This window comes from Rhamphochromis longiceps, linkage group LG19 (genome assembly GCF_057381845.1).
Source record: "Rhamphochromis longiceps isolate RC_006_pf linkage group LG19, R_longiceps_female_GT1.1, whole genome shotgun sequence".
NCBI lineage: Eukaryota > Metazoa > Chordata > Actinopteri > Cichliformes > Cichlidae > Rhamphochromis > Rhamphochromis longiceps.
In genome coordinates this window covers 12377240-12401625 of record NC_140575.1, presented here as the reverse complement: position 1 = coordinate 12401625, position 24386 = coordinate 12377240, and the positions used below count along the sequence as shown (strand labels likewise).

General features: G+C 44.0%; 3 protein-coding genes across 5 annotated transcripts in view; all 3 read left to right on the top strand.

Moving 5' to 3' along the window:
* Positions 1 to 13656, top strand: part of dlgap2a (discs, large (Drosophila) homolog-associated protein 2a) — a 54094-nt gene extending 40438 nt beyond the window's left edge. Inside the window, exons 8-12 of the mRNA XM_085391340.1 lie at positions 5330 to 5418; positions 5575 to 6014; positions 6091 to 6182; positions 9323 to 9475; positions 9587 to 13656. Of these exons, the coding sequence (XP_085247466.1) occupies positions 5330 to 5418; positions 5575 to 6014; positions 6091 to 6182; positions 9323 to 9475; positions 9587 to 9793 (981 nt within the window). The 3' untranslated portion in view covers positions 9794 to 13656. The remainder of the gene's footprint in view (positions 1 to 5329; positions 5419 to 5574; positions 6015 to 6090; positions 6183 to 9322; positions 9476 to 9586) is intronic.
* Positions 13657 to 15919: 2263 nt separating this feature from the next.
* cln8 (CLN8 transmembrane ER and ERGIC protein) lies at positions 15920 to 19707 on the top strand. Its single transcript, XM_085392190.1, has 3 exons — positions 15920 to 16075; positions 16365 to 16990; positions 17337 to 19707. The coding sequence occupies exons 2-3, from the start codon at positions 16451 to 16453 to the stop codon at positions 17661 to 17663; spliced, it is 867 nt and encodes a 288-aa protein (XP_085248316.1). The 5' UTR covers positions 15920 to 16075; positions 16365 to 16450; the 3' UTR covers positions 17664 to 19707.
* An 881-nt stretch (positions 19708 to 20588) lies between these two features.
* arhgef10 (Rho guanine nucleotide exchange factor (GEF) 10) overlaps positions 20589 to 24386 on the top strand; it is a 44755-nt gene continuing 40957 nt past the window's right edge. The window contains exon 1 of one of the 3 annotated variants that reach the window (XM_085392510.1): positions 20589 to 20910. The gene's annotated coding sequence lies outside the window, so the exon portion shown is untranslated. The remainder of the gene's footprint in view (positions 20911 to 24386) is intronic. The other 2 variants (XM_085392509.1, XM_085392511.1) reach the window with 2 other exon arrangements.

Here is a 24386-nt window from a genome sequence, read left to right as displayed (position 1 = left end):
TTCACCCTCTCAGCCTGCCTCTCCTACAGGAGGTCAACTTTTAACATTTCTGCACATTTTTTAAATGTTAATTATTGGCTTTGTGGACTCGGTGTTGACTTGACTTCCTCCGGTCCTCCCATTGGGACCACTTTAGAGCCATCTGGGCTGCACTTTTCCCACTTTAGAACTCAGACATGCTTACATTCCAAAAGTCTGATTGATTTATTCACAGCAAGAGTTTTAATTGGAGCCTTAATGAGGTCGTATGAAAAAAGGAGTCAAAGCTTTTAACCTTAAACGCACTCATTGGCTCCAGGAAGTCACCAGGTGGTGTTTGAGTGTTGTGGATGAAAGGCTGAGTCGCTCCGTGCAGCTTTCAGTTTCCACACCTATGCTGATTCTGTGCCTGTGATGATGTATGCACGCCCTTGTATTTCTGCATGCACGTGCCAAAGTATGTCCAGCCTAAAGAGCCTGCTGGACGCAAACTGCACGGCATCCTGGATGTTTTGCCTTCTTTCAGCTCTCATCCATCACAGACATGAAACTCTATCATGAGGTGGACTGGGCTCTGCCTCTAACACGAAGCGAGTAATGGAGGTCACCTCAGCAGGCTGCTCCGTGCACATTTCCTCCCTGCTAATAGCTTCTTCCAAACAGCCTGACAGAATACAAAATAGCTCACCAAAAATGTCACTCCTGAGCTTTAATACTGACCACTCCACAACAAAGGTAGGGCTGACATTTCCAAACAACAGAACTGCCCGATATTCTCAACCAATGCATTTGGTTCACTCTCACAGTCATAATACTACACTGAGTCGGAGATTTATGAATGTCAGATGCTTAAAAGGCCTCTTATAGACATTTTGGGCGCTCTTTGAAACACCTGAGGGCTGGAATGATATCATTGGCAGAGAAATGCACTCGTTTTTTTTACAGCTATGTGCACTATAGCACAGTGCTTTGATATCAGACAAACATTATTTACTATGCAGGTATTTCAAATTCACATACTAGGATCATGAGTTGTTAGAGTTCATCCTGAGGAGGACGCAATGCTCACATTAAGTCCTGCTTGTCTAACCTTTAAAAAAATCACAGTATAAAAACACATTTTGGTATATTGTCAAAGACTGGATCAACATTTTTTAATTTTAAAATCACCCAGTAAATGATGAGGGAAGTTTGTGGGTAAATGCAAAGTAGAACCAGCTAAAAAAAACCAGGGCACAGCCACGAGTCATTTTTCTGACCTGTGCATGCTGTAAATGTGTTCCTGAAATATTTAACCCATGATTAGCTGACTCTAAACAACCCTGCGAGGAAACCCAGGTGACCAAAGGACGAACAGCACTCTCTCTTTCTCTCAGGGAACATAAGGCTCCGCTCAGCTCTTATCAAAGCTGCACCGCTCAGGTTATAAATACACCCGACAGAATAGAGAGCTGATCGCTCAGAACACATCCAAAGTCATCCGGTCCAAAATATGGTCAACATGTGCCCTGGGCCTCATTAAAGAACCACTTACTCAGCTCTCCAGTAATCACAGCTGTGATTGGGCTTTCATTTCCCGTAGTCTTTACCGGACAAATAAAAATAAAGAAGGATAGATCAGATGTTTGTGTAGCTTATGTGTCGACACAGTGGATCCATATTTCACTAGGAGATGACTTCAGGTAAGGGTCGGTGTTGGGAAAAATGAGGTCAGGAAGACAGTCCTATACGGGGGATAGATGAGTGGTAATGAAGAAGATGATAAGCGTTGGCTGGCAGGGGTAGATAACCGCCGCTGGAGAGAAGATGGAAGATGGTATGATTGTGCTGAGTGGGCTGTGGGTGAAGGAGTGGCTGAGACGTGCAGGCAGACAAGCATCTGATTGGAGGAGGGTGATGTAAGGTGTGATGTAAGGTGTGTGGCCAGAGGGGCCGATGGCGCAATATGGCAGCCTCGCTTTTGTCAGTCTACCCCAGGGCAGCTGTGGCTACAACTGTAGCTCGCCTCCACCAGTGTGTGAATGTGAGAGTGAATGAATAGTGGCATCGTAAAGCGCTCTGGGTGCCTTGAAAAGCGCTATATAAAATCCAATCCATTATTATTATTAAGAAAGCCCAGGTAGACAAAGGAAAAGCAGTAAACAAGAAACTGGGGTTTACAGTTTTGATAGGCTGGAACAGATAACTCGATGATGTGATCAATCAGGGACCAAGTCTGAGCAAACGCACTTCACATGAACATACAAGCATGGAGAGGGACTGAAGCGGGCGCTGTAGGAGCCACAGCAGCTGCGTCTGGTCATGCACTGAGGTATGTGTATGCAGGGCAGATGTGAGTGCTGTAATCTGCTTTTTGCAAACAGAAAACGATCTATTTTTTTATTTGCATGAGGAGCGGGGGAAGTCGTATCCAATCATAAGTGGTCACTCAAGATGCATTTTATTGCCAGCTGTGAACTGGTATACTTAGAGCTGTCAGCTTGTGTTTGGATCACTCAAAGCAGATGTTAATGCAAGGTCTGTCTCTCTGAAGATACAACCAATTATACCAACCGTACCAATGAAATCATATTTGCAGAGCACCGCTTGTACTGTCACAGAGAAAAAGAGCTCAGTGAGCACCGGAGAAAAATGACTGACATAACAAAAATGACAAAGCAGGATTCAGTCAGTATTTTAAAAAAAAAGATAGCCACAGTCAGTCAGCAAGACATTGTGGAAACTAGACAAAGAGAGACAAGTGAGAGAAAGAAATTAGAAGAGAAAAAGAAGAACGGATGGAGGAAGAACAGCAGAGCAAAATGGTCAACACTGAAGAGGTGTCATTAAATGTGGCTCCACCGACTGTAGCCACGCAGGAGCCATTATCATCCGCCGCTCTGTCCTCCTCCTCCATAGTAAAAACTAATGTCCTCATTTCTATCACTGTGGATGGTTCCACAGCATCCAGTCTACCATAACTGACTAAAAATGCTTCAAAAGAAACCTTATCTTTATACACATATATGATGGCTTTTCACACTATTTAAATTATCTTCATGACCTTCATGAGGTCATCACCTACAGCTAACGGTTGTGCCTCGAATGTATTTCCTGCTATCTGCAGTCATCCCTTTATCCTGAGGCACAATGGCCACTCTACAGAAAACACAGGCCAAGAACAGAGAAATGACATTGCATCAGTAAGTTCAGAAATTAGAGTCCATTAACCTGAACATTTTACTGTTTCCTGCAGTGCAGAAAAACCCAAAAAACACCAGGCGCTGTGAAACAGCCTCACCTGGCATACATGCTGGAAGTCCTAGAGTCGCAGTAGCTCTGCACTCTGCAGTCAGTGGCACTCAACGTAGAGCCCAAATTATTGCCTCTCAGAGTTCAAGTAGCAAACACACCTCCACATAAACTGTTTGGAGGAGCCTGCATGACTCAAGCTTTTATGACTGAAATGTGAGAAAGAAAGCACAGAGGAGTATGGGCTCAAATTGTGGTCATAAATATTTTGTACTTGTAAATAAGGATTTGTATGTGTAAAAAGAATTTGTGTTTATATAGTATTTAGTATTTAGTATTTATTATTTATTGTCATTGTCAAGAGATTTGTGTGTGGACTTAGCCAAAAAATACGTGTGAAACTCTGGACTCAGGTTTCAAGTGACAAGTATGAATTTTGACCCTGTTTTTCTTCCTTTCATATGATTGGCCAATGTCATGTCAATCTCAAATTTAACTATCCAATCAGAGAACAGATGGGTTTGGCTATTGGAGGGGTGCTTTATGGGGCTTCAGGTTCTTGAAGGGAATAAATGCCCTTTTACATGCCAGCCCAGCGTTTTCCTTCATCACCACGAAGAAAAACAGTCTGTGGTCGTCCGAGTTTGGTGATTTTTGTGTCACAGGTTTACCTGCTTAATACAGGGACTAGCATCTAGTACAGGTAGAGCTGCTGCAAAAACCCACAGAGCTCAGCAGCCAGCGCAACAAATTCTGGATCCTTGGCTTTTAGTTAGCAGTTAGCATTAGCATCACATGCTGCGTCTGATGTGAAAGGACCTTCATGCCTGTGACTCACAGCCATGGTCCCGGGTCAGGCCTGACTTTGTGTTAAACTAATCCTAAAGTAATAATGGTATTTCTAACCACTGATATAGCACAACTTTATCCTTTCAACAGCTACTGAAAGTTAGGGGACCTAGCTGCTATCGGATATTTACATAGAGATCCTCCAGCTTCAAACTGTATTACCCTTCAAGGACCTGCAGTTCAAAAAAGCACCCCTCCAACAGCCAAACCCATCTGTTCTCTGATTGGATAGTTACATTTGTGATTCACGTGACATTGGCCAATCAGATGAAAGGAAGAAAAACAGGGTCAAAATTCGTACTTGAAACTTGAGTCCAGAGTTTCACACGTATTTTTTGGCTAAGTCCACACACAAATCTCTTTTACACACACAAATTCTTTTTACACATACAAATCCTTATTTACAAGTACAAAATATTTATGACCACAATTTGAGCCCACAGAGGAACACAAACACAAAGCAGACTGCTCGGGTCATGAAAGGCAAGGAAGCAGACCAGCAGAAATCTGGGCTTTGCTCCCACGAGTCCAGATTTGAGATTTCTGGGTCCACATCTTTGTGATATGCAGAGAGAATGAACGGATGGTGAGAGAAGTGTGTTTCCCACTGAGAAGCATGGCAGAGGAGGTGTGATAATGTTGCTGGTGACACTGTTGGCCATTTATGTAGAACAGCCACAACATTCACAGCGGCTCAGCTTCCCATCTGGTTCCAGTTGGTGGGACCATCATTTGTTTTCCAACAGGAAGATGACCCGAAGCACACGTCCACATTCTGTAAGGGTGTCCGGCAAACATGCTAATGGAGCGCCTTCACGTTGACCCGACCTAAACTCAGAGGTGTTTGTGTTGAGCTCTTGCAGCGTGAGTGCAAAGGTGGCTAATTTGAAGCTGCTATGCTTATTGCATAGTTGCACAGCAAAGCATCGAACGAGTTGTTCTCAAACATTTAGCTGGCGCTGTGTGGTGCCATTATTAAATCTAATGCTTCCTTTTGGGCAACTACAAATGCTTTATTGGACATTTTACTTTGTAGAATGTACCCTATAGCACACTGTGCTTCATTCTTTAGCCTAATTTCTGCTCAAACCTAAAAACCACCTCAGTCTTTTTCCGTTCGCAGCCTCCATAAATCACACAATGTTTACTTTCTGACACGCTGTGCACCGTTAAGTTGCTCTGTCCAGTCCCAACCCAATAAACACAGAAACACTGGGGAATTGCAGCTCACATAATGAGAAGCACTGTTTGTATCTTTTCTTCACATTAGGTGGAAGCAGCCACGGACTCTGAATCTGAAAGCAAAGGCTCACGGGAGTACCATTCTGTTGGGATCCAGGTAGAGGATGAAAAGAAAGGGTAAGATAATGGCTTTGGGATTTTCACATCATTACAAAACATCAGGGTTTGATGTTTGATCTCGGTATCGCAGAAAATAGCCCCACTGTCAGTGCCATTATTCGTCATTTTGGCATGTGTACATTCACCCGTGCCTTTAATCTCTTCGCCCGTCAGACAGGGAAGGTTCAAACGCTCCAACAGCGTGACTGCAGCTGTGCAGGCCGACCTGGAGTTGGAGGGCTTTCCCACCATGGAGGACAAAGGCCTGCAGTTTGGTGGGGGATTCCAGCGTCACTCAGAGCCCAGCACACCTACCCAGTACGGGGCAGTGCGGACCGTGCGCACCCAGGGGCTCTTCAGCTACCGGGAGGATTATCGTACCCCTGCTGAACCCCCCAGTCCCCGGGAGACCACCAGCGAAACAACCTGGCAGCTAGAACCCCCCTCCCCGCGGGAGAACGCGGCTTCGCCGGGCGAGTCGGGGAGGGCGTCCCCTTCCCTGCGGAGGGACGGGAGCTGGTTCATGCAGTTGCTCCACAATGAAACAAAGAGGATGGAGGGCTGGTGTAAGGAGATGGAGGCAGAAGCTGAAGAGAATGACCTGTCAGAGGAGAGTGAGTGAATCTCTGATCCTTTGAGCAGAATTAACAGTTTGCATGTGCTCTGTTTGATATGCTGCGTGTCATTCAGTTCTAGGGAAAATCCGAAGTGCAGTGGGAAGTGCTCAGCTGCTCATGTCTCAGAAATTCCAGCAATTCTACTGGCTGTGTCAGCAAAACCTGGTAAGACGTGATTTTATTAAAGTCTGTAGGTAAAGAACAAATAAAACTGCTGTTTACATCATAACTCACATGTAGGTGACATTAACTGCAGCACACAAATAACATGACCATCCACACTGCATGTGATCCAGCCTACCACATCTGTGCTTGAAGGTAAGAGAGAGAGAAATTAGAATGACACAGCTACATCTGGCACAAAGGTGTTAGACTCAAAATATTGATCGTGCTGTAGAATGAACTTTTGTCATTAGAAACAGTTCCACACTTTGTTCTTCAACCTTCAATACACGTTTAATACTTTAGCTGGTGCTAACAAACTGAATCCAACTGCCTGAAAATGTCATTGATTGTGGAAAAGTGCAACATTGAGAATCAATAGCTATTCGGCGCATTTATATGTGACCTGAGCATTCTGAAATAAAACAATACATGCGTGTGTGTGTGTGTGATGCAGCTTTATCCTGGAACAGAGGAAGTAATGGTAGAACCAGGCTCCTATTGAAATGGATCTGAGACACCAGCAGTGTGTGTGGCACAGATGTTCCTCAGCACTATCACAGCCACTGGTTTTGCCTCTAAGTGTATGGCTTGCATCCTGCTATGTCCTGGATCGTCTCCAGGGAACCTTTGCACAGTCTGTAACTTGCGTCCTATTGGCTGTGGTAGCTCCTGCCTCCATGGTTCTGGATCTCGGGGCCCGTTCCTTTGCTGACGTGATCCAAGCCTCTGTGCTGTCCTTTGAGCTGGCCTTTTCTAGCCACTGGTAGGATTTCTTTAGTCAGCCGCTTCCCCTGTCTGTCGATGGTACAGATGTAGGTAGATGGTGCAGATATATCCCATGCAGGGGCTTGGTCATCCAATACACTTCCACCTCCTGTTCCGCATCACCGTCTGTCTTTAGCTGCCTGAGGCTCTCATGGAGCAGCCCTTGTGAGTGCTCCAAGTTTCATACTGTATTGTGGCTCTGACACTCAGTGATCCATGCCCTCCCACTTTCTGTAGCTCATGGAGTGTCTGGATGTTGGACTTTGGGTGAAAACCTCCATGCTGAATGAGGGGTTTCATGTCTTGACATTTGTGACATCTCCTCCTCTTGTGGGCATCTTATTATTCCAGCTGTTTATCTGATGACCGGTAGGGCATATGCATTGATGGTTTGTATCTTATTCCTACTATTCAGCTGGCTTCTCTGCAACTGTCTTACCTTCTGTGAGTTGATGTCTCCCTCACACCTGGCATACAGTTAGATAGGTAGGTAGGTAGGTAGGTAGGTAGGTAGAGGCCAGGTACTATTTCCTCCTGAAGGAGACGGTGTTATGAATGTTTACTCAACAAACCAGCAACCTTGACCATGCCATAAATCCATATGAAACAATATTTCATACACCGCCTTGGTTTGTGAAATGTCCACAAATGAGAAACTTAAAAGGATGTCTCATCTTGTTTTAGGAGCCTGCTTTTCTTTAACGTCTCAATCAACATTTAGGAAGCCTGAATTAAAACGAACGGTGTGCACAGAGTGCTTCTCTGGGAGAATTTCCAGGATTTGAAGCACACACAGGCACAGCCGAAGCTTAAAACTCACCGACTCCTTCCAAATCTGCCAGCTCTGAATATTTGAAGCCTTGAGACTTTGGAGTTTGGCGAACATCACAGGCACAGAGGTCAGAATAAAGCTGATGGAGTTCTGAGTCCATCTCTCAGTAATTAGAGATAACAGGAGTGAATTCTGTTTCTGGCATTCCTCACATGGTGGACACTCATGTTTGAAATCTTAGGGTTTTTGTTTTTTTCAAATGGCTTGCTTTATGAAGGAGAATTATGCTGATCTCATAATACTGTACAAATATCAAAGCCGAATGTAACCCCTATGGAGTCACAGTAAGCAAAGTATGATTAGCAATACTGTAAGTTTAATATCTGTGTGTGATGTTGCAACAGATACAACTTTAGGAAAGAGCTGAAGAAATAACATTTTAATTGGTTAATGAATTTCTACACTTGGGGCCAAAGATGATATTTTTGAGATCCTTTTAGCGACTCCTTGCTGTTTGTTTGGCTAAAAATAATTATCTGATTACTTAATGCACAAGAAACCAAATGAGTTGGGAACTTCAAAACTTAAATAACAAGCCCCCATCATATAAAAAACTACATCTACTCTGCTGCACGCTTCAAATGTCATAATGTTTTAGAGCTTGACCATCTCTGGTTGTCGAGTCACAGCACAGATGTTTGGTCGGTGCAAAGTTTATGAAACCATGGAGCTGAAATAGTTGAAGTTATAAAGTAAAACATGGATGGAAATATATGAATAAAAACAAAATCCTGAATACACTGCAGGGTGTGCTGCAGCCTGAGCTGTGACAGTGTTGTGCTCCACACCATCAAGCCCTGAAATCAAACAAAGCCTCCTAAGAGAGCCTGTTTCTAATCGCATTTCTGCGTTGGATTTGGGAATAAAGAAATTTGCAATTAAATTAGAATTTGTAATGAACAAAGGTTAATAATATGCACACATTTACCTCAAGACCATCAATCTTTTTTCTCCCTGCATCAGTTTAAGAGCCACTCATGATCATGTTTTTTAGACGTTATTGTCCTAGAGCACAAACCTGTGTACCCGGGTCCTCGTTGGCGGCGATCAACACATAAAATCAGCTCAGAAATTCTGTTCAGGCGTACGCAGGTTGTGCTTCCTTATCATGAAAAGCCTTCGCAAGAATATTCAGCTTGGAAGAAGGAAGAAGCTAATTTAATGAAAGAAAGAGGGACCAGCACACGGTAAACTCAAACCCATGACTCATTAACCTGCAGCAGTTACTGAGACAATGAGGCACCTTTCAGTCAGATGTTCCTTTCATTTCAGATATCAAGTGATGAATAGGTCTGCACCGACAAAGTCGGCTTAGTATTTCAGGCCCCATTCATGAACGAATGACGGGACCGCTCTCCAACACAAGCTGTTGCCCCTCGTTTCAATCACTAGTTTTGAATATGACGAGGACATCTAGTGGACTGGAGCTGAAGTGCAGTAAGCAGGGTGGCCCACATGTGCGGTGTTACATTATAGTATCTACCTCACCATTTGAACACTCTTAAGAGTATTTGATCTTTCCTCTTGTGCCCGTGCTGCGTAGGACCCCAGTGCCATGCCGCGACCCACCTCTCAGGACCTGGCTGGGTTCTGGGACCTGCTGCAGCTCTCCATCGATGACGTCACCATAAAATTTGACCAGCTGCAGCAGATCAAGAACAACAACTGGAGGCCTGTGGATAGCCCAGAGAAGAAGGTGAGGACTCACTGCTTGCAGACTGATTCTTAAAAAAATGTGGAGCAAACAAAAAGGATTTTCTAATAAATCGCAAAATTGCATTTTAATCTTTCTCTCTTCTTTCTAAAGGCACCAGCTCCCGTACCAAAGAAGACAATTCGACAGAAGAGTGCAATGACGAGGGAGAAATCCCTGGACCTCCCAGATCGGCACCGGCAGGAAGCCCGCCGACGGCTCATGGCAGCCAAGCGGGCGGCCTCTTTCCGGCAAAACTCAGCCTCGGAGCGAGCGGACAGCATCGAGATCTATATTCCAGAGGCTCAGACTAGACTTTGAGAGGATCGGGTCAGGGGCTAACGTGTCTCCCTATTTCAAACAAAACTTTAAAACTAGCCTTTTTCTAGACTGCTAATCTCTCTACTCTTCCTTTATCCATCTGTCGTCTGATCTGATAGCCATCCTCAGTGCCCATCGCCAAAACCCCAGCGGACTGTAGGATGCGCCAAGGCTATACTCCTGCATCCAGAGCGAGTGTTAGCAGAAATGTATGTCTGACATGAGTCGCTTGGGTTTCTCCTTAGCTCACTCTCATGACACCCGACCTACAAGCTCTCTCATCCAGTGTCCTGGATGGATACATCTGTAGTTTTTCAGCATTTGCAAAGTGCCATTTAAAAAGTGCAGCTTTGAGAACCTACCAGCAACCAGGCCTTTGAGCTAAAAGAGTAAATGAGAGATTTATTTATTTCAAGTTGTTCAAAAACGGTTAAAGTTAGTAGCCCTTCGATACTTTTTGATCATTTGAAAATTACCTTATGATTTCTTTTCTTTTGGGGAATAAGAAGCTAAGTATCACTAAATTGTTGTAAGTTCAAGTCTTTGCAAAGTGCCAATGCTTGAAATACCTCAACTGTGTGCATGTGGCACTGGTTACACATCCAAGGTTATTCAGGCAGCCCTAAATAAGCTCTGGACTGGTCAGTGTTGAAAAATGCAGCTTTCTACCCAATCTGGTTGTAGTCAAACATTCTTCATGGGCTGGATTGGTGGAAGAATGACATCAGCTCATCAACGCGCACATTTCAAACATCTTTCCTATATATCTCACGTTGCCAACTTTCAGATATCGACATTTACTTGAAGCTGAAAACATGCAAGTCTTGTGCCAACACGTTCATCATGTCAATGCAGTAGAAACCAGTATGAAAGTGTCTGTAACTCCTTAGATTGAAATGTGTAGACAAATGCACTTATGCACTTATTACAGTTCTCTGTATTTCCAAGGGAAATGTACATACCCCAGTTCACAATAGTACTGTTGTATTTTTGAATTGTGAGTGGGATGAATATTCATCGTGTTTCCCCACTGCGTCTCCACTGTTTTCCGCCCTTTCTTTTGCTCTTGACTCCTCTGGATTTGTTGCACACATGCAGTCATTTTGATCGCGCACACACTCTACGCCGCACGGCCGTCTTTTCATCCACCATGCTTCTGTCAGGCCCTTTCAAGTTGCACCCTCAGCCACAGTTAATGAGGAGTGATGGAGAGAAAAATGTCAAAACATAAACAAAATATCTGCATACGCGCTTCTTTAATCTATGAAGTACTTTGTAATTTTTCCCATTTCTTGAAAAGTTCAGTGTAGTTTGAAGTCTCCCTGTGGCTGACACCCTTTAGGAAAAGATGGGGAATAATGAAATGAAATTGGGGCAAAGGCTTTTCCAGAGGGATGCAAGCAGCAAGTCTCAAATAGCTAAAACTCTGCAAGAGCCCTGCTGAACAGAAAGAACGGGCTGTGCACACCGATGCCAATTTTAAGTAGTGAATGGAGATTTGCACAATCCTAAATTCCACACAAACAAAAGCTAAAGATCACCTACATCTATATATGCAACTGTTACAGAGGTCTGGGGTTTTCAAAGTGTGGTTCGGGGACCTCCAGGGGTCCACGACTCAAAATAGTTTGCTGTCAATCTGTACGGGCGCAATACACACCAGTAAAACTATTGTAATCAGTGAAGGAATAGCTGGTTTGATCCAATCCTGGTCCGTGATTGTGTTCCTCATAAATTCATTCTGAGCAAAACGCTAAAATTCTGCTGCTTAATTATGAAACTTTGGTGCCGGTGATTTCGACGTTCGCTCCACTGTGTTGCTGATGTCGCTGTCAAATCATTGACCTAAAGACTGAAGTCTATTAGTAAAACCTTTGGGATAATCAACCCACTAAATGGTGCTGCTTTTTATTTAATCAGTACAGTACTAGACAAATAATCAAGTCGAAATAATGCGCTGTCCACTGAACGGTACATCACTTTAAAAATCTATTTTTATGACTAATTGTGCCCGAGTGCCTGGCTTCATTATGGGTGGGTTCAGGGATATGAATCATATGATAGCAGTAAAAAAACAAAGTCCCTGGATTTGAATAGTGTGTGTGTGTGTGTCTGTTGCTGATGTGTGAGCGTGGATCTTGTTTTTGTAGCACAATGCTGACTCTAAGTCAATCTAAGGTCTGCGCGTCATTTTCCTATTACTACCCAGCTGTGGCCTGACCTCCATCGCCCGCCGCACCCCCACACAGATCTACACGCCATCGCCGTGCCATCAGCTGTTTGATAAATTGTATTTTAGATACCTTGATTTACTTTTTGCTCCTGCGAATTGTACTTTTGAGTAAACGCAGTATTTTTTGAACCATACGCATCCTTGAAGACAAACTCCGAGCATACGTGGGATTCACACTTGTTTTCAAGCTACCATGTATGACACATTCCTCATCTGCCAAACTTCTTGTAGCAAACCTCAGACAACACATTACAGAATGACCAGGTAACCAAAGTCTGCGATGGAGTGACAGCGTTTCAATAATGAAACAAGAAAACACGGCAAGCTCGAATTCTGTTGGGTTTTTCATTGCAGAGGCAGGGAGCTTTAATAGTGAGACAGTGGGTATCTGGAAAGCGTCTGGGTGTGCGATGCCAGGCAGTTGGCAGAGCGGGGACGTTCCCCTGCTGTTGCCACAGTGGCAGACAGACGGCAGAGAGACAGACTCGGGTTGACATATGCTGGCTTAGAGGAGACGAGAGCTCGGCGCTGAGGCCCAAACTGCTGGTGCTGTGTGCTGTTCTGTAGCTGGAAGGCTGTTCATGTGAGGATCGCTCGCTGCTGCGCCGGGTCATTTTTAGCCTCTCTTTGACTAAGCAAAGCAGCTTATGTAAGATTTTGGGTCCTTGGTGAGATCAAGCAAACTGCCTCTAAGGCCCTTCAAAGCTTGTGTTGATAAATGTATTGCTGAATTGTGGCCTGCACTGTAGAACTTAAGCATCAGCACTACATGTTTCTGCTGGGCTGAGGCTGAAACGACTGAGGAGTTTCTCCCTTACGTATCTCGAGCAGGGCCGTGAAAAACGTAGTATAACCGCCACCTGATTCAGTTTCAAGCATTTCATTTGCACCTTTAAGACGCATCGCATAATTTGCCAGGAGGCCTTTTTTTCTAGTCGGACCTTGAAGGAACCAGGGGAGATGGAAAAGGGCAATAAGGAGACGAGTGTGAGTAAATTTACAGATGCATTTAGAGATAAGAACTGTGCAGAAATCATCCCTCCCTCATCCCCCCACAGACAAACCTCGCTGCTCTGACGGCTGGGTTTTGTCTCCCAGTGAAAATCGTTTTCCATCGATGACACCGTTTCTTTTGAGGTGTAAACGCATTCTCACATGAACTCTTTTTCACAGAGCGATCTTGTATTCCCTCGAAGCCGACTGTAGCGCTTATTCTGCGCTGAATCCTTCTGGATGACGCGCAGCATGAATCCGATACTGTGAGCGCCAAGGGAGTCTTCTTTTGAGGATGCAGTTGCAGCGCTTTCCTTTAGGTGGCCCGCTGAAACCTCGTGTGAACCCCGAGCGTACAAAATTTCAACAATGCTGTATTCAGTGCCAGGAGGGCAGCGGCCAACTGCAAGTGCAATGTCTTTGACTTATCCAGCAAACTGTAAAGTTCTTACTGCACATTAGTTTTACATAATCAAACCATGACTGCCGTCGCCGACCCATCTCCAAACATGCGGTTTGAGCTTGTATCTACACATTCTGTGGCCTCACTTCTGGTACGACTGTATTTGCGCTTTAAACTCTAGAACCCATGACGTGAACTATTTCAAGGGGACTTTTTGGTAATCGTGCCATGGAAAGAAACACACTGATACAACACTTCCTAGAAGTTGGAATGTGAAACAACTCTATAATTACTAGACAAAATGAAAAAAGGTAGTTGTTTAGCTAAAACTATTTTCATCTCTTGTATATCATATCTATAGGAAGGATGAATATAATGCCAAATATTCATTATTTGTAAAGAAATATATATATAGATATATAAATATAAAATATATGCTTCATTGAAACAACTATTTTCTGCACTTGCTCATGTTTTGCTGTTATTCTCACTTTGTTATGGTTCCTTTCTAAGCTGATATGATGGCATGCAAAAAAAAACAACTGATTTTGAATGTAGGCTTATTTATTCTTGTTTTTAAGAATTATGACACTGTCACACTGATGTACATTTGTTATGTATTTATTTAAGTCTGCCACACGTGCATCTCTCAAGGCGCGTTCTTTCAGTGCAAGTTACCTTATCGTTAATTTATTTTGTATTATTATTATACCATATGCATTTTCCTCCATTCTTTCAGAGCTGTTGGGAGATTTTGCCTATTTGACTCGTTGATCATTGCTTAGTTCACTCAGTGTAAATAATTCTGCAATTAAATTTTTTGAGAAAAAGTTTGAGACAAGTTTGTCTTTGTGGTCCTTTTTACTTTGAACAGTAACTCGCTGCTGTTGTGATCATCACAGCAAAAGTATTCACGTAAACTTAGACATTATACATTACACTGCATTTAATCCACTGGAGTGGGTATGCCAGAATTACAGCTTTCTGATGCCTTTCCTAACAGTAACTGTACTTCCAGCGGAGGGATTTTCTCTCACCGGAGGGGAGCTAAACGAATTCATCAAACTCCTCTTGACATTTCATGCATTTTAGATCTGTGGCCCGCTAACGAAAATAGCAGTGAAATAAAGATGAAGTGTAGCTCTGAATCATCAGTCAAAGAAATTGGTACACTTACTTTCCGATGTTCATAGTGTGTCAGGAGGTTCACCAAAGAACTGGCATTTATATAAAAGAATAACTGAATGAACTGGCTTTTGTTTTTTCACATCTAACAAAAGCGATCAGCGTGCGTCAGCTTACTATAAATCAATCTTATCCAATTCAGGGTCACGGGGGAGCCGAGGCCTACCCCAGCTGTCACAGGGTCCACCGTGGAAAGGTTGTCAGTCTGTCGCTGGGCTTGCGCGCAGAGGATGACAACCCTTCAAGCTCACGGTCACACCTACAGCCAATTTAGAACCAGCAATTAACCTGACCCCATGCACGCCTTTGGAGAGAAAACGCAACATCACACAGGTGCTTCTTGATGCGAGTCGACAGTGCCCATGTGTTCAGCTTACCCTTGAACACCATTCTTTAAAGCAACCCACATAATGCTTCTGGCACTAAAGAGTTCTATATTCAGCATTGACATAATCTATATCCCAGCATGGCTACATTTTAAAATTTGCAGGTTATATTCTTGTAATGCATTTCATGCACCACAGCAATGGCAGCATCCATAAATTCTACAGATCTGCAGGCTGACTGTCTGCAAGAATGCGACCACTGGTACAGTATCAGTACTCTAAACTTCAGATGATCCGTGTCCAAATGTTTCAAAGACCTTGTAATGGCCATAAAGGTCGAAGATATGCTGGATATTACATGTTTTTAATGCTTTTCATTCCTGCAGAATTCTGACCTATGAGCTCTTTGCCAGGTAAACAACAATGGGTAATTTGTCTTACCCAGTAAACCTGAGAGGAAGCTGAGAAAGAGTCCAGTGAGAGTAGAACACAAGGTCCGCTCCTATTTGTTAAACGGCTCTTGCAACAAATGAAAATAAAACACATTAATAATACAGTGAAATAAAATAAATCAAAGCTTTAGCACATCAACTCCTCAAAAACAAAACCACGAAAAATGTAAGCGAGGCCACTTCATTTGAATCTCACAATGCAAGGGCTCCCTCTGCTGGACGGAGATAGACACACATGCCATGTTCTAGTAGCACACCTCTAATAGTTAAAAATGCAGTTCTGTGCACACGTTTATTACTCTCTTTTTTTTTTAGCAGAAAGTTGCATTTTATTGACATGACTATATTATTTATTACTGTGAGGGTTTATTTGTTTATCTTACTATTTGTTAAGCGGTTTATTCAGGTGAATCTTGCGACTTCTTCTACAGGAATCCGGTCGTAATAATAGATAATCGTGATTAATATTAAAGAGGCTGTTTCCAGACAGAAAATATAAATAAGAGGCAACCAATGGGATTCTACGGCTGATCAGCGCTGGCCAATGGGATGTCTGCAAAGTACAGCGAGGCTGGACTTCCTGTGTGGATGTCACATGACCAAATTGGAGTCGTATGATGTGAGTTTTCCTGTTTGGGGGTACTATCGGTTACAGAGGGACGCTGTACTCCCTGGAAACGCTTCTGTCCGGTAAGTTACACGTTTCTGTGTTAGTTAGTAAGTAAACTGCTTTAGATTTAATCATTTTTAAATATTCTGTGAGATATGTCGCGATGTTAACATCGAACTTTTCTCTGACTCTTCTTTCGAAGAACTCTGTAGTGAAAGTTTGTCACCGGCGGATGAAATGAACACAGATTGAAGGCTTACATAGAGTTTAAATAAAATGATCCGTGTGTACCGAGGTCCACGGCTTCGTGGAGTGTTTTCACAGGCACAGTGCTGCGTTAATGGATGGTGTGTTGTCTGTCTGTTGCAGGTGGGCCACACACACCATGCTCCTAGCAGCTCCACCTTCAGGTGACCCTCCCCGCGCTCAGGTTCGGTGATCCTCCGTAAAGCGCCATGGCCTCCGAGCAGCACACCGGCCGCCTCTCCCAGCCCAGTGCAGAGTACTTCTTATGGGACTATCGCCTCCAGCTCATCGGCCTTGGCTTCTGCTTCTATACTGTAGTGTTCCTCTTCTGTCACCTCCTGTCTGTGTCTCTGTGCCAGACCTACAAGTCCCTGCTGGCCAAAGAAAAGGTTTTTTGGAACCTTGCTGCCACCCGGGCAGTGTTTGGGATCCAGAGTACAGTAGCCGGTCTCCGGGCCCTCACTGAAGACTCCTCAATCACCAGAGACAAAGTGAGGGGCCAGGAAGACTGGTCATGGTTTAACGTGCTCACAGCCACGGGCTTTTTTGCATTTGAGAATGTTGCACTTCACGCCTCCAGTGTGGTATTTTGGTCATTCGACCTCCCACTGGCCACGCACCATTTCTTCGCCCTGTCGGGATACGTGGGGGCGGTGGTGTGGGATTCCCTGGGCCACTTCCTGCCCATGGTCACCCTCCTGCTGGAGATGAGCACGCCATTCACCTGTATATCCTGGATGCTGCTGAAGGTAAGCATGATCGTGTCACATGCACGTACCTTTCATCTCATTCTCCGGACTTGTATTTGTACGTAATCTTTGGTAAGTCCAGGCCCGGCTTTCTGTAGCATCTCACTGGCTTGACCTTTTGCTTGACTTGTAAGTTTTGCTTCCTCCTGGGTCTTGTGCACCTTGTGATTATGTTCACTGTACCAGAACGTTCTTAGAAAGAGGAAGTTCCCTTTTAAAAACAACAAAAACCTGAAGCACTAACCACAGTTTTCTCTGTTCCTTCTGCTCACTGGTTTACTGAACAGATTTTGCATGAATGTGAAGTAAAGAGAAGGTGTCTGACAGATTGTGTCTCCCCTGACAGGCTGGCTGGGCATGCACTCTGTTCTGGAAAGCCAACCAGTGGGTGATGATTCACATGTTTCACTGTCGAATGGTACTCACTTACTACATGTGGTGGGTAACCTTGACCCACCGGGTGGAGCTGTGGACCCATGCGCCCCTGCCCCCGCTAATACTCTTCTTCACCGGCCTCACTTTGCTCACACTTATCCTCAACCCCATATGGACCCACAAGAAGACAATGCAGCTTCTTAATCCTGTGGACTGGAACTTTGGCAACAAGGCGATCCCACTGAACGGCACCACCGACGGTCAGCCTGAGGCTTCTGGAAAACCTCATGCCAGTTAAGGAGTATCATCGGTGTCATTTCCTGTTTCAGTTATGGCTTTTTATTTTATTATTTGAGACTGAGTGGGAGCTGACTTTTGATGGATGCTTGTTTTAAATTCTACGTTTGTTAGACTGGGACTTCTTTTTAAGCCCCTTGGGCTCTCTAGTCCTTTGTTCTGTAACGCATCTTTTCCTCTAGCACCACCTCAGCTCAACTCTACTCAGTTTTTACAATTGTGTAGTACCTCAATGTGGGCAGGGTCATCATAGCAAGGTGGGCAGAAAGTCCCAGTCTGCGTTTTCTTGTCAGACTTCAGGTAAAAGAAGTTTGTGTCTCCATTTCCTTCGTTGTTGGGTTTGAAAAATGGCAGATTTGATTCTTGTGAAGGAGTCGCTCTCATGACTCATCCAGTGACATCACTCCCTGGCCAATCGGTGGCATGAAGTCTCCCAATGTCACATTTTTGGTCTGACTCAGCTCCTCACAAACTCACCTAATGGAAACCCTTTAAACTAAGTAATTGAGTTGTGTAGGTGCTAGTGGAAAAAGGGCATAAAGAGACTTTGCTCCTGACAAAGGTTTACATATGATCACAACAGAGTGTGAAACAGAATCTTTCACTGCACAGCTTTTATTTCGATTTCGTTTTATTTCAGGACTCTGGTATTACTGTCTGGGTTTTTCCAGGCTCATAACAGGACTTTGTGGTTCATTATACACACAAGTATTATCGATGCAGCAAAGAGTTGGCAATGGTGCGATTTCACACCTTTTAACAAGTGTTGCAAGTATCCACTTTTAAAGTAATAAATTACTTTTTTTCAGTATAAAATATGTATGAGAGCAGCTCCTGCATTAAAAATCAGTAAGTTTAAGATCAACAAAAGCTTTAATAAGCAAAATCTGCTTTGAGATAAAGACCAGAATTAAACTGGACTTAAATATGAGTTGGGAGTAGATGTTGTCGGCCCACAGCTGTTTCTATTGTGTACATATTGACAGTGAAATTTGCTCCGTCTGTTTAGGGAAGTTTGAGGTGAGCATGAAGTGTCTCTAAATCAAAGCACTGTGAACTCCAGAGTGGACCCTTTGTTACACAGCTCTGCTGCCTGAGTGGGGTAAAACTGGATCATGTTTGAGGATGACCTCTCATAGGTTTACTCATTGAAGTTATTAGATACTAAGTGTTGATCAGATTGGTGTGTTTGGACTGCATCAGCAGAGAAACAAGCATGTATCATGGCGGAGTTACACTGAGTCACAGCAGTCCGCTTCACAAAGGCTTAACTGTGCTGAAAAAATACTAAACTAGTGCTTACACTAAGCAAACCTCTGACCCTGATAACTGTGGTTTAAACTGGTGCAGCCCTGCAGCCCATCTTTATTTATGGTGTATTCTAAAATCCACTGAGTTTTATTTTATGTGTGTGGGATTTTTATAAAAACATACTAATGGCGATTGTGTGTGTTCCTGTATTTAAACCATAGGAAAGGTTTTATTTGTCTTTCGCTGCAAATGTTCAACTTCTCCACAATATCCCACTTTAACAGCTCTGCTTTTAGTTCTCATTAACAGAATAGCCCTGTGTTGTTATTGTACATGGGAAACAGAATTATGTGTTATATTCAGTAATTTTTTAAGACATTTTAATTGTGCACATAGTTGTAATTTTCTTTCTACAGCGTGCACATTAACACCTTTTGGCTCGGCCTGCACAAAAGCTGCCCAGCAAATAAGTGAAGCCCTCGTTAGATGTTTTCCTGCCTGTGTGTTAAATAAAGTGGAAAACGCTTCGAAGCCTCAGTCCAATAGATTAAAACTTTTCTGCTTTTCACACCTTCAGTAATTTCATCTTCGTAAAGAGTGAAATGTTGTTTTAGCTGTAGCTCTGATCTCACTTTAAATAAATCTGATCATGTTAGATTTAGATTGTGAAATTAGGGAACTACCGTGGGACAGATGTCCTGTTGATTCAGTGCCATATACTAACAGCTTCTGTGTTATCTATGTTGGACTGTGCATTCATTTAAACTACCGAGTTTCAAAATAAAGTGTTTCCTTGGTTATTGTGTCTCTTTCTTCTGTTTTGTCTCCTGTCACCATGCTCCTGCATGTGACCCAGAAATTCATGTAAGTGGGGCATGTTCACACAGGTCTGGAGAGCAGAGGGTGACGTTGCACTGAAGGACCTGTAATGTAGGCTTTAAACAAAATTGATAGGCAGATGCTGCAGCTGTGACATTTAACTGGCAGCCATTCAACATGTTTGCTCAAAGGGGAGGATGTCTGATTTTATTGTAGGGCTGTTCCTTCCCCCTCTTACATTTCGGGTGGGAAGCTCAGTGTGAGCTGAGGGGGGAGGAGAATGAAAGAGGTGGGCTTAGCTTAGACTGTAAGATGTGCAACAGAGGATCTGCCTGTAGGTGGCGCAATGGGAATAATTACCTCCAGTTTTCAATTGATTTCTTTTTCAACATTGCCATAAACCGTCAGCACATTCTTGCATATTTAAGGATGATTTCCCCCTGAACAGCAGCACAGGGCTGCAGCAGGTTTGTCTCGTACACAGATCTGTTACAGTCTGAAGAGTCACTTTGCTTATTGCGATACTTCATTTTAAAGTGAAGACATGAAAAAAAAAGCTCCGTCAGAGAAACGAGAAATTACTCAAGATTTTTTAAGGATCTATAAAAAAAAATGCTTAAAAACATTGTGTCCTTAAAAAAAAGTGAAAGTTTCAGCGTTAAAGGCTCAGAGTTCGTTATTCTAACTTTATGTGTCTGCTCCTGTAAATCACGCGTGAAGCAGCAGTCCAGCCTCTTCATCAGCGTGGACATCGGTGCCTCCCGGGGACAAAAATCCCTCCTTCGTTGTTTTCGGTTCAGGTTTTAACGGATAAGCTAAAAACTTCCTTCAACATCATCTCCGGACAGCTGTGAGGGGGGAGCCACCTCACACGTCACGTGTCCGCTTTGCTCGAACTTCTTTCCCATAAAATCCGGAGAAGACGGCGGAGGTTTGATTGGCGTTCTACGCAGCCAATCAGAGCCCTTAGTGGCGCTGTGGCGGCCAATCAGCGTCTGAGACGGGGGGTGAGAGGGTTTTCATGGATGAAGTCAGCTTGCACCGAAGGGAGAGAAGTAAAAAGGACGAGAAGTGGATGTTTTGATAGGTTTGAAGTTGTGCGGGAGTCTGAAGTGTTTTGCGTTTAACGCTTGCTGTGAAAGGATTACGTCATTCACCTGGGAGCACGTCACAGAACGGTAAGTTGAGGTCATTTGTAGGTTTTTTACAAAGTTCTGAATAACCCTGACAAATGTGTCCCGATAACTGTGAGGTGAAGTGAGCAGTGATGTCAGCCTGAAGCAGAAACTGTGTTGGAAGATGTTGGCTATAACGTGGCGTGTCAGTTTCCACGGAGAAGATCCCAAACCCTGTCAGATACCTGCAATAACACAGTCACTAATGCGCCTTTTATGCGCATTTATGCCAATTTGTGCACCCTAATCCGGAAACGATCTGCTTTAAGAACAAGAATTACATCAACAAACTCTCCTCTGTGTTTGTTTAAGAATTCACCAAGTTTCTGAGCTGCCGTGTAAGATTTTCATACGTTTCTTCTTCTTACTTTGATCTTACTGCTGTTTTAGGACTGATTTGATGAGGTTGAGAGAACTGATAACAAACAGCTTTATGAACACAAAAATGTGGACTGAAAACACTGCACCACCCGTGGAGTTGACACTCCGAAAAATCATTCATAACTGGATAAATCAGAGCTGCAGATCCAAGTAGTCATGCATAGCATTCCTCAGCCAAAGCCCTGCACAGCTTCAGCCAAGTGGAAGATTGGTCTGAGCAGGCTGTGAAACCTCAGTTTAATTCATCTGTTTGGCCTTTGGTAGGTTTAGTAGGTGCCTATCTGCACTACAAAAGTCAAGTTCCTCAAGGAACCCTCCGAGGTTTGGTAGATCTCCAATGATGGTTAGAAATACAAAGAATGCTTTGATCACTGCTTGTATTGTCCAGTGTCGTGCATGTCCAGTTCATTCAGCCAGGACGAGGGTGAGGTGGAAGAAAGGCTCACACATGCACATGCTTGCACACAAGAGTCTCCGCTGGTAATTTGATTGGCAAATAACTGGAGAGGCCTGCCTGTAAATACAGATGCTTAATAGCTCCACCAGTGTGGGCTGTTTTTACTGTGCTTAAACTGCCTGCTGTCACTTAATGTCGTGTACATCACGTAGAATCCTTTATGAAGATGCTTTTGTAGATCACAGCCAGCTTTGCCACAAACATGAGAACACAGAGCACAGACTTCAGTGTCCTCACTTGTGCTCGGAGCAGTCTGTGAACACAGGTGCGTTTTAATGGAGAAATACCAGGAATTAGTTAAGTAACTGTGACAGGGCAGCCTGTAGCGCCGCTTTGCCAATAGCAGCTACTGTTTACCGTGACTGAGCTCGGGGGTGCCAGAGCACACAATGGTCGTGCAGAGGAGCATACCATTCATTTTTCGAAAGGCAGTTAATGGAGTCACTGTCCACCCACAACTCGGCCAAACATCCACCGAGACGGGACGTGGATTAGCAGCATAGCTCGCCAACAGCTGGGAAAGAAAGGCCGCTGCTCTCGTGCAGGTGGACGAGAGAAACTGACACAGCGCTGGCTTGTTAGGGAGCTTTACCTTCCTTTGTGCGATAGCACCGTGCTCTGTGAGATGAGCTGTAGCTCAGGACTCTGCCCAGGGATGAGTAAAGCTAAGAGTCACTCATATTCTTGGCTTTGGGAACTGTTTCCACCCTTTTCAAGTCCATGCATAGCCCACTGATGATCAGGAGTGGCATGGTTTCCTGTGGTCATTTTATTGTAATCTGATTGAGCTGCTCTATTCACATTAAAATTCCTTCAGAGCTGAAATCCAGCCAGTTAACAAAAACGCCTTAGAGTGGCTGCTCATCACCGCTCACTAAATAGTGTGTTTCTGGTGACATGTTGGCTTCTCGGAGCTTTGGTGTGGCTCGCTGGGTGGGTGGAGACCAGTTACGAGTGATAGCCAAGACTTTACAGTCTCTGTCTTCAAATGGACACCACGTTTGAAACATAATGCAGTCTTTTATTTTGCTGAGTGATTCCCAGGCTGGCAGAGTCATGTCAGTGTTTGCTGTTTGTATTATTAAAAACAGAATCTGCCTGCAAAAGACCGCTTCATACATACTGTATGGTGGGGTGATGCATCATTATGGCAAGCCCAATAAATCACGTCTGTAATCAGATCAAAGTCCTGCGGCCCCATGCATCTGATTATCGAAGTGTACTCCCTACAATCGACCGCCGCTGCATTATAATTATAAGTAGTAGCTGACGGGGACCAGACTTATCTTCTTGTGTTCTGTGTGGGTTTTATCCTGCACTGCTGTGAGGAGAGGTTGTATTCATTGGAGAGGAGTAAACGGTGGGCCATGTGAGCAGTAGGGAGGACTGCTTGCTTTACTGTGGTAGTGATATATGTGCCTGTGAATTTCCTTCGGTCCCAGATCTGATCTGAGCTTTCAACTTGCCAGCAGTCAGGACTCCGAGTTTGTGGTTGGAGTGGGTGGTGTTGTTGAGGCCCACATACTGTGTGAGCCCCGGTGCTCTACTGGATGCTCATCGCTTTATTTTTTACCGTGTGGTTCAAAGTATAAGTAAGCTGTGTTGAAAGTGTGTTAATGAGGGTGACCTATGTGAGAAGCAGAAGCATCCTTTTAACTCTGCTGTTACTCTTGAATTCTGATCATGAAGAGCTGCAGCGCCCTGAACGTCCTCACAAACATCTTCGAGTACTTTGTTAAGACTGCTGGGCCTCTCTTTGCAGGCCTGGGATCTTGTGTTCAGTAATCTGAACAGAAGGATGCTCTGCCCAGAGCTGCAGAGCAAAGCTCAGACACCCGTAGCGCCTGTCTCTCCCAGCACCCGCCCCCCCTGAGGCTTTGTTTATGACTTTCAGCCTGTGTGTGGAATGCCACTTGTCTTTAAGTGCGCACTAGAAGACTCGGCTGCAAACCTCTTGCCGAGCTCTCAGCGTCGCATATTTTTGATTGGTCTCTGTGTTTGGGTTAGTGGCTTTTTTATAATAAATCTGTGTTTAAAAGCTTACATGCTTAAATGCAAGTCAGTCATTCTTTGATTTCTGTAGATGATTAGTGCATGATAAGAAACCCTGCCTCATCTATGGACACAGGTTGGGTGTGGCTTCAGTTAATAAGATTATAAGAGTTTCACATGTTTGAAACACGATTTAATAGAAATGTAATTTTAAAATTAAGATCAAGACAAAGACAGCTGTGGTGTTTCTGTCTCACTACACACAGGTCACAGCTAATCCTCTGCACTCGGCCTCCTGCTGTGTGCAACATACGTGCTGTTTGTTATGTAGCATGTGCAGGTTATTAGGAGCACACAGGTGAGCAAATTGTCTGCATTACGCTGTAAGCCATATGACTGTTTTCCTGTCTGCACAGCATTGCTCAGCCGCCCCAGCATGTAATGACACGCTCAGCTGAGTGTATCATCAACTGTGGAGAGGATTTTACCTTTTCTGCTGTCTTCCACTCTGCCTTAAATCACGGCTCTGAGATAAGCCAGCAATGCACTGCCTTTTAATTAAACACCAAATAGATTAGCGGTACAATTAAAAATGAATTACTGTGACTGTATTTGGCCTCTCAGCGAGGGTTTGTGAGATACGCACACT

Bases quoted from the DNA above. Each gene is read 5' to 3' on its own strand.
- cln8 (XM_085392190.1), top strand. From the start codon at position 16,451: ATGGCCTCCGAGCAGCACACCGGCCGCCTCTCCCAGCCCAGTGCAGAG. The intron at 16,991-17,336 runs GTAAGCATGATC...CTCCCCTGACAG, and splicing joins TATCCTGGATGCTGCTGAAG to GCTGGCTGGGCATGCACTCT.